The sequence below is a fragment of the Sander vitreus genome, chromosome 4, assembly GCF_031162955.1.
Source record: "Sander vitreus isolate 19-12246 chromosome 4, sanVit1, whole genome shotgun sequence".
NCBI lineage: Eukaryota > Metazoa > Chordata > Actinopteri > Perciformes > Percidae > Sander > Sander vitreus.
In genome coordinates, this window is record NC_135858.1 from 32,564,293 (window position 1) to 32,574,146 (window position 9,854).

The window sequence follows — 9,854 nt, forward strand, 5'->3', positions numbered from 1 at the left end:
GAAAACTCTGACTGTTGTTTGTGCATATGCAGTATTCGGCCTTCTTGGAGACCTTGAGTGGAGTCCAGCATGGGGCTCCAGTCGGGGACTCCATAGTTCTGCTGGGGGACTTCAACGCGCACGTGGGTAATGATGGAGACACATGGAGAGGCGTGATTGGGAGGAATGGCCTCCCTGATCTAAACCAGGTTGTTTGTTTGTTGGACTTCTGTGCTAGTCATGGATTGTCTATAACGAACACCATGTTCGAACATAGGGATGCTCATAAGTGTACTTGGTACCAGAGCACCCTAGGCCAAAGGTCAATGATCGATTTTATAATCGTTTCATCTGATCTGAGGCCGTATGTTTTGGACACTCGGGTGAAGAGAGGGGCGGAGCTGTCAACCGATCACCATCTGGTGGTGAGTTGGGTCAGGGGGTGGGGGAAGACTCTGGACAGACCTGGTAAGCCCAAACGGGTAGTGCGGGTAAATTGGGAACGTCTGGAGGAGGCCCCTGTCCGACAGACTTTCAACTCACACCTCCGGCGGAGCTTTTCGTGCATCCCTGTGGAGGCTGGGGGCATTGAACCCGAGTGGACAATGTTCAAAGTTTCCATTGCTGAAGCTGCGGTGAGGAGCTGTGGTCTTAGGGTCTTAGGTGCCTCAAGGGGCGGTAACCCACGAACACCGTGGTGGACACCGGTGGTCAGGGAAGCCGTCCGACTGAAGGAGTCTTTCCGGGATATGTTATCCCAGACGACTCCGGAGGCAGTTGCAAGGTACCGAAGGGCCTGAAGGGCTGCAGCCTCCGATGGAGTGCCTTCTCCAGGTAGGGAATGAGTCCTTACCCCAAGTGAAGGAATTCAAGTACCTTGGGGTCTTGTTCGCGAGTGAGGGGACAATGGAGCGGGAGATTGGTCGGAGAATCGGCACAGCAGGTGCGGTATTACATTCAATTTATCGCACCGTAGTGATGAAAAGAGAGCTGAGCCAGAAGGCAAAGCTCTCAATCTACCGGTCAGTTTTTGTTCCTACCCTCACCTATGGTCATGAAGGCTGGGTCATGACCGAAAGAACAAGATCCAGGGTACAAGCGGCCGAAATGGGTTTCCTCAGGAGGGTAGCTGGCGTCTCCCTTAGAGATAGGGTGAGAAGCTCAGTTATCCGTGAGGAGCTCGGAGTAGAGCCGCTGCTCCTTTGCGTCGAAAGGAGCCAGTTGAAGTGGTTCGGGCATCTGGTAAGGATGCCCCCTGGGCGCCTCCCTAGGGAGGTGTTCCAGGCACGTCCAGCTGGGAGGAGGCCTCGGGGGAGACCCAGGACTAGGTGGAGGGATTATATCTCTAACCTGGCCTGGGAACGCCTCGGGATCCCCCAGTCGGAGCTGGTTAATGTGGCCCGGGAAAGGGAAGTTTGGGGTCCCCTGCTGGAGCTGCTACCCCCGCGACCCGACCCCGGATAAGCGGATGAAGATGGATGGATGGATGGATGGAGGAGAACAATGCTGCTGGATGACTGTCACGTCGTTGCACCAGCCGCTGTTGATGTAGAAACAGATTCCTCCACCTTTAGTTTTGCCGGAGAGATTCGTGTCTCTGTCCGCTCTGAAAAGCTGGAAGCCTGCCAGCTGCAGCGCAGAGGCCGGTATTAATCCACAGAGCCACGTCTCTGTGAAGCACAAAACAGCAGATGAAGAAAAGTCCTGGTTTCTCACCAACAGCAGTTGAAATTCCTCCAGTTTGTTGGGCAGTGAGCGCACGTTAAAGAGGAATATTCCCGGGAACGATGTGCGTAATCCTCGCTGGCGGAGACGCACAAGCACACCGGCCCATTTCCCTCTCCTCTGGCGCCTCGCTGCTTGAGCAAAGGTGAGCACACCTTTGACCAGAATGTCCAAAATTTCCAGTGAAGGGAGAAGAAAAGTGGTTAAAGTTAAAGTTGGTCAGTGTGTTGGTGATAATAGGGCCATAGGCTAGCATACAATTTTTTCGGCACACACCTGCAAAGGCAAGGTCTTGCAGTCTTAGACTTCCAGTGAGGTTTTGCTCTATTTCTCTCCATGGGACTGTAGATGAGGGGTCCATCCACACTGAGGGTCCGTAGCTGGAAGGCTCTGTGGTACACTTTAAGGTTAGGGAGAACCAGGCCTCCCGTGTTTATGGTACGCTGCAAGGTAGGGTATTTTAGCCTAGGTTGTTTATTATTCCAAATATACTGTCGAATTACGGTATCAAGTTTCTTCCAGAAATTTATTGGTAGGGGTAAGGGGATCATTGTACTTAAGAAATTCACACGAGGAACTATGTTCATTTTAACAACGGCGATCCTGGACCATAGCAATGCCGGCAGCGCAGACTAATTGGCCAGATCCCTTTGAACAATACTTACTACCATAGTTGTCCTGGACAACTCGCTGTAGCGATGCATGAATGGTGATGCCCAAATATGTAATTTTGCTTTGGGTTGCTGATAATAGCTGATGTCCCCTGTCTTGTTGTTCAACAGAAGAAGATTAGATTTATTCTAATTGATTTTTTTAGCCGGATATTGAGCCAAATTCGTTAAAGATCTTAAGAATTTTTGGAACAGAGTCCTCAAGGTCAGGAATGTACAGCAAAATATCATCTGCAAATAACGATATTGAGTTGTTATTGGATTTAATCTGACATTGCATATTTTATTTTGCCATATGGCTTGGGCTAACGGTTCAAGAGAGATCGCAAATACCATGTGAGATAGCGGGCATCCCTTTCGCGAGCCCCGTGCGATGGGGAATGGCTGTGAATGCAGGCCATTGGTTGAGACTATGGCTGTGGGATTCGCATATAAAGTACATACCATGTCAATGAATTTGGCTCCCAAACCAAGCCTCTCCATTACTTGCCACAAGTAGTTCCACTCTAGGCGGTCAAAAGCCTTTTCCGCGTCCAATGATAAAACTGCTGCCGTTGTTGGAAGGTCTTTGGCTTCTTCTATTACATGGAATAATCTGCTTATATTGTCTGCAGCTTGACTCTTTTGGTATAAGCCCTGATTGGTCGGGGTGGACTAGCTTCTCAATAAAGCATTCCAGGCGTAGTGCCAAGACTTTGGAATAGAGCTTAATATCAGTCCCAATGAGGCTGATGGGTCTATAGTTTGAGCACTCCGTAGGATCTTTGCCCTTTTTGTGTATGACAGAAATTAGTGCAGTGTTGGTTTGTTGATGAAAGGTGCCCCTCTCTATGGCCGAGGTTAAAGTTTGTAAAATGATAGGTCCTAGTATGTCAAAGTACTGCAGTAAAAGTTCTGATGGAATACCATCCAACCCCGGTGTTTTCCCTTTCTTAGCTGCTTTTAATGCTGATTTAAGTTCCTTTAACGTTATAGGTTGACCTAGGTCTTCTCCCTTCTCTGGGTCGAGAAGAGGCAGGTTTAGCTCTTTCAGGAACTTTTGGCACTGTGTCGGATCCGGATTACAGGAGGATTCACACAACTTTGTTGGATTGGAAAGTGGCGGTGATATCTTTAGGATTCGTTGAGATACCTCGGTCCGTGTGGATGCTGTTGATAGCAGCTCTAGACTAATTTTGTTTTAATTTCAGAGCCAGCAATTTGCTTGGTTTGCAACCATTAAAATAGTAATTTTGCCTCACTCAGAAGGAGAGCTGAATAGCTCTCCTTCTTAGCAAATCATTTAGCTCTGCTCAATTCGTGACTAAAAGAGTATTTGTAGATTTAGAAAACAAGTCTTAAGAGACTGCTCTAACGATTTACAGCGTTCTTCCAACTACGCAATTCTTGCCTCTCTCTTTTTCTTCAAATTGACCACAAAGGAAGATGTGGAATCTCTAATAAATCCTTTAGTGGCTTGCCAAATGTAGGCCGGGTCCAAAATTGATTGATATAAAAATCTGTGTTTTGAGAAGGAAATTATTAAATTGCCACCTTGTAGATCTTTCTCCTAACATATCACAATGGAATGTGGTTATCAGTGCATTGTGGTCAGACAGGGTTGCTGGTTCAGTTGTTATCGGCTTCCACACTGGAGCACAAAAAATAATCAATGCGGGAGTGGGTGAGGTGACGTGTGGAAAAGAAGGTGTAATCCTTGCTAGTAGGATTGTGCATCCTCCATATATCTGTAAGATGGTGGGATTCCATCACTGTTTTAAACATGTCCGATATGTGTTTTTGGGCTTTCGTGTGGTTGACCCCTGATCTATCCTGATTTAGATCTAGTACCGCATTCAGGTCTCCCCCTATAATTAGTCATTGAGAGAAAGCAATTCATTGGTTAGGCGCGGGAAAAAGCTTTCATCATATGTAGCTGGTGCGTATACCAAAACGAAGGCTATTTTCCTACTCCTTATCGTAGTACATACATATGATATCCTGCCTGATAGGTCTTTACTACTTTTGTCTATGGAGAGTGCACATTTCCTTGACAGCAACACAATGGAGCCCTTGGTCTTGGTGTCGTCACTGGATGAAGCAACAACTTCGAAATATTTATTTTGTAGACGATTTACATCTCTTTTACGTAAATGTGACTCTTGAATGAGCGCCACGTCTATGTTCTTCCGTCTTAAATAGTCCAGGAATTTAGCTCGTTTGATCGGTCCGATTAGCCCCCTGATGTTAACTGAAAGAATTGAAAGTGCAGCCATCTTCAAAATTACATGTCTCATGTACGTACTGATACATTTGTAGCAAAGGTTGAGCTGTTAGATCTAAGCAAAGTGTGGTGATAACATAAAAAATAAAATAAATCCCTTAGTCCTCCAAGACCACAGACCCCCTTCCCTCTCTGTAAGATACGTGGCCACATCAAACGCAGCTCGCACAAAAACTCCAGCTCAAAACTGCCCCTCCTGTCTAAAGTCACAGGTTAACTGAAACAGGTCTAGTGCTTTCCTATGTTTTAACAATGTTAAAAACAATGTTACAAAAAACCTTAAAACTAAGTTCCAACCATCTGTTAAGTTCTGAAATAAACTGTGTGAAAAACAAAACAGCCATGTAGGAGTATTAAACATAGATTATAAGATGCAGTCTAAGCAAATGCTCCTTATAACTCTGCTCCCAAGCTCATATATTATGTTTCAACCAGCTATTAAGCTCTGAAATAGGCTGTGTGGAAAACAAACCATGTAAGAGTAGTAAATATAGATTATAAAATAAGTGTTTATCATGTTCTTTCAGTCCAGTCAAATATTTCTCCACAGCCTGGCTCCCAAACTCACATACCATGTTCCAACAGCTATTACTTTCTGCAGTAGGCAGTAGTAAAGTGAGCAAACCATGTCCATCATGTTTTCAGCCTAATTAAACCGCAGTAACAAATGTTGAATAAAAAAAGAATAGACCTGGTTTTTAATGAAAATGCAGAGGTGGTCGAGGAGCCTCCGCTTCGAGCAGCCATGCGATCGTCGGTCACGTGATCTCTCCATCAGAATCAGAATCAGAAAAGGTTTTATTGCCAAGTACGTTTTTTAACACATACAAGGAATTTGTTTTGGTGTTGTTGGTGCACATCACACATTCTTTAGATGGAATATTAAACAATATAAGTATAGGTACAAACAATATAAGTATATTTACACAGTATGTATTAAGTTAAAAATAAAGAATAAATAAAGATATAAATAAAAAATAAAGAGCAAAGAGCATTACAGCAGAGAGAGAACAGTGGCATGAAGGTGGAGAGTCAGGGTGGTTTCCGGGCCTTGTTAATAACTTCAATTCCTTAAGTCATGTTTTTAAAGCTGTCTGATATGTTCAGGATTTGGTCCTGATCAGAGTTTGTAAATAACCTTTAAATTTGTGTTTTTCAAGGATGGTCCCCACTACTGTTGAACGTCTAAGGGAAGGTCAGGGGGTCCTGGAGCGAGTGCTAAGAAGCATCAAGATGGAGCGGATTCACAAGAGGAGTGATGGCTCTACAGAGAAGGAATCTGGTATGACAATATTAGAAACTTTAGGAATCCCTGCAGAGAAATTGAGTTAACAAAGCCACAACTACAGTGGTGCTCATAAGTTTATGAACCCATGCTAAAGTTGACTAAAAAGAGGAATCTTTTGGAAATTGGAAATCTTAATGCCTTAATTAAAAAAATGTTGGCATGGTTTTATTTCAGTTAGCCTAATAGCTGGTTTGATTTGCATTGAGAGATGATTTTATGGAAAGTACCCCATGCCAATCTAGGTATGGTGTAGAGTATGTGATGATGTGGGGCTATTTTAATTCCAGAGGCCAAGGGAACTTTTTCAGGATGCATAGTATCCTGGATCCATGAAATAACTTTTTTTAATTAAGGCATTGAGATCAATTTCCAAAAGATGATTTTTTTATTCCTCTTTTTAGTCAACTTTAGCATGGGTTCAATGATGTATGATGTACCAAAAAAGAATATTTTTTATTAATAACTATAGATATACTGTAAGTAACATATTTTCTTCTATCTTCGTGCTTTAACTTCCCTGATGATAGTATGTTTTCTAGTGCTGAGTTGACCCCTCTTTCTCTGTTTTCAGATGCAGATCTATATGAGATGCAGGCAGCGTCCATGGCTTCTCCCATGAAGAGTCCACACGGATACAGTCCCTCTGTGTACTCACACCAGGTAGCCAGTGGCCAGTGAATGATAACATTCAATGCATTTTGGCAGCATTTTCATTTAAAATTCATGTTACCCTTGATGCCATGTCAATGCAGTGCTGCATTTAAATCACAGAATTAATTGGCATTTTCTGACCTATAACATTTACATAAACTCAAATGCTAATAATTGAGTTGGAATTCTGCATTTTTTAACATTGTACTTTTTAACACAGAATTATGTAATAAAAGGTTTATAATTTAGCACTATTTTCAATATTCATTGATTTTCGTCCCAGAAACACAAGATAAATATTTATTCACTTTGTAAATTAAACTTTTATTGTTAATTCATACCTGTAACGGCATAATACTTGCATTTTGTAACCATGGGAATGTTTCAGACCAATACCTTGTTTTCCACATAACAATAAATACAGCCTTAGAAATATGCCACACTAAATATTGAGTGTGTGTGTGTTTTGTGTGTGTTCAGTCATCAGAAAGCCACCGGCAGACAGAGAGCCCGTCGTTCCTCCACCAAACCTCCAACTCTCCATTCCGGGGTTCCTACAGTCCCTCATCAGGCCATAGCTTTTACCCACGCCTCTCCACCTCTCACCCTGAAGTGTTGCAGGACCACCCTCCATCCTCCTACCCCGGTGGCACCCCCACCCCCACCTCCTCTTCAGACTCCAGGCCGCCAGCATGCTCTCTAAACCAGCAAAGTGGCAGCAGTAACTTGGACGGAGGTCATGGCTACAGCAGCCCCTTAAAAATGAGCCTTTTGAACAGCAGCAGCCTGGTAGGGACTCCCACAGGGCAGACTAAGATAGACTCGGGTACCCAGGCCTCCAGAGAGTGCCAGCAGCAGGTGTCTCGCAGCCTGAAGTCCGGCAGCCCGGGCCAGGCAGCGCTGCAGGCCGGCTCCAGGTTGCTGTCGGCCACTGGACCGCCACACTACCCACAGCGAGGGACAAGCCTCAGTCAGTTCCAGCACTCCCCCCTTCAGGGACCTGGAGTAAGGACACAGTCAGGAAGCTTTTAGGACGTGTGTGTGTGTGTGTGTGTGTGTGTGTGTGTGTGTGTGTGAGTAAGAGTGTGTGTGTGTGTGTGTGTGTGTGTAAGAGTGTATGAAGCTGCGTACCCCCTTAAAGCTGCGTTGAAATGGGGAGCAGGGAGTTTGGGGAGGGGAAATGTACAGACCTAAGAGGAGCAAGGACTTCTTTAAGAATTTCTACGTCTGTCTCTCTCTTTTCAGAGAAAAAAATCAAATGACTAATTCTGCACAAAGCCAGTCTTTGACTTTGGACATCATTACAGAATTAGTGGAAAAAGCGATTGGGATGACACATTCTAAAAGAAAAACAAGAAATCACATGTAACTTGAAATTTTCCCGTGTTTCCTCATGTGCCGGACTGTGCAAACAGGCTCTATAATGTTGGAAAGTAAAACCTTCCACACAAATGTCTGTACAAAGTTATTAAAAGCCGTACCTCTCGCCATGGTACCCAGGTTGGATAAATGCATATGTAACTGAAAGCAAGAATTGTTTTATTTTTTTATTTTATTTTTGTCAATGTTACTTTTTTGATTTGGCAAGGGGCCGAGTCTGTGCTGCAGTAAATAAGTGTTTGATTTGGAAATGATGCAAGCAAAGACGCCATGTTAATCATCCGTTCTAAAGATGAATTAGAGAGGTGGGGAGGAGGGGTTCTCCCTGGATAGGATCATTCCATGTGATAGCCAGCTTCCGTGTTCTCTCACTAAACATGACAACAGCCCTTTTCTCTTGAGGTTCTCCGTTGGTTCCAATGTTCCGTTTTGTTTTGGTTCTTTTCTGTTCTCTAGTCCCCACTGAACTGTTTTGATTTCACATTAGGACTACTTCGCTGTAAACCTCTGATATTGTACTTGAGACATACAAGTCTTATAATTCATGGTGCTGCATTCTTGTTTTTCCAATAAATTTGAAATCCAGTTATGTTCCCCACATATGGCTGCATTCATCTTGTCATATCAGTTATAAATAAGTTTTTATTTTTCTCCAAATTCATATTAATCATATATTATAGTGATGGGATGCAGGAACAAAATAAGAGGAGAATAATCCAACTTTACTTCTGATTAAAAATGTTGGGTTTGAATGTTTCTTTTTCCTGCAGAATTTCTTTAAATATATATGTATGTATGTGTTTTTTTTAGTTTTTTTTTTTTTTACCAATCCTTGCATTCCATATGACACCAATAAAACCAGGAAAGGGATCTCTGAAGGAGTGTTTGGATTGTTTATAAAAACCTAGATTAAAAAAAGCTGCTATATTCTCCTGTGATAGCTGCTTCTCTTTCCACAGAATGCTGTATTTTTATTTTTCCTCAAAAACTGACTTGTAAGAAAGAGATGTTTTGGTCACCTGGTGAGACATCAAACCTACGTTTAGCTGACAACTGGGCGGCAGCAGGAGTCGCCTTCTCCTCCCTCTGAGACTTTTATTCTGACCGGCTGTTTGTGTGGAAGACTTCAAGGACCGAGGGCCCGGTCATGAGACTGGACCCCACCCATCACTACACCCACTGCCCCTTCCCCCCCCCAGTCCATTAACACATAAAGGTACTCATGTTACATGAATGTTTGACAGATTTAAAACATAAAGTTGTGACCCAAAATTAACCAGCACCTTAAAATGTAAGAAGTAAAGCCTAAAAGAAAACCTAGGACAATATGTATGAATGTGTACTTGTATGGAAAGAAATGTGATATAGACTATATGTACACTGAATTTATCGCATGATTAATGTTTTCAGGGTCTGAGTGACCAACTTTGTCAGATGGTTAACCATTGGGTCTGTTCCTCCAAAAACCAGACACCGCATTCTCTTTTTGTTTTGTAAAGCTCATACTGTTGTTTTGTTTTATTTTTTGCATAGATCATAGTAGTAACTATTTCAATTGTTCCCCTCTAAAAGGGTTAAGAAGCAAGAGATGTAATACATTTTGATAATAAAATAATCATGATGGTAATGTATTTTTAAAACTACCATTGTGATGTGTCATTGAGGGACTCAATTTTTGTTTTGCACGTCACATCAATCTAAATGAGGAAGAAAATGGTGAAGTGTTTTATTTACTTTTACAGTGTAACTTTATTATTGTGACAGGCGCTTTCTTTTCCCAGATTTGTTTTGGTAGTACAGTGGAACGATGCGTTATACTTTGAGGTGGTGAGCTTCAATGAAAGTCCATCAAAATGAAAAAAAGTGCATGACTCTTCTCCAGTACACAACGCTTTAT

The 9,854-nt window shown here is 42.9% G+C and overlaps 1 protein-coding gene across 6 annotated transcripts in view; it reads left to right on the forward strand.

Moving 5' to 3' along the window:
• Nucleotides 1-7,798, forward strand: part of setd5 (SET domain containing 5) — a 63,228-nt gene extending 55,430 nt beyond the window's left edge. For all 6 annotated transcript variants that reach the window (XM_078249374.1, XM_078249378.1, XM_078249379.1 and 3 more), the window contains 3 exons: nt 5,799-5,920; nt 6,498-6,586; nt 7,058-7,798. In XM_078249374.1, coding sequence (XP_078105500.1) covers nt 5,799-5,920; nt 6,498-6,586; nt 7,058-7,609 — 763 coding nt within the window. In that variant the 3' untranslated portion in view covers nt 7,610-7,798. The remainder of the gene's footprint in view (nt 1-5,798; nt 5,921-6,497; nt 6,587-7,057) is intronic.
• The last annotated feature ends 2,056 nt before the right edge of the window (nt 7,799-9,854 follow it).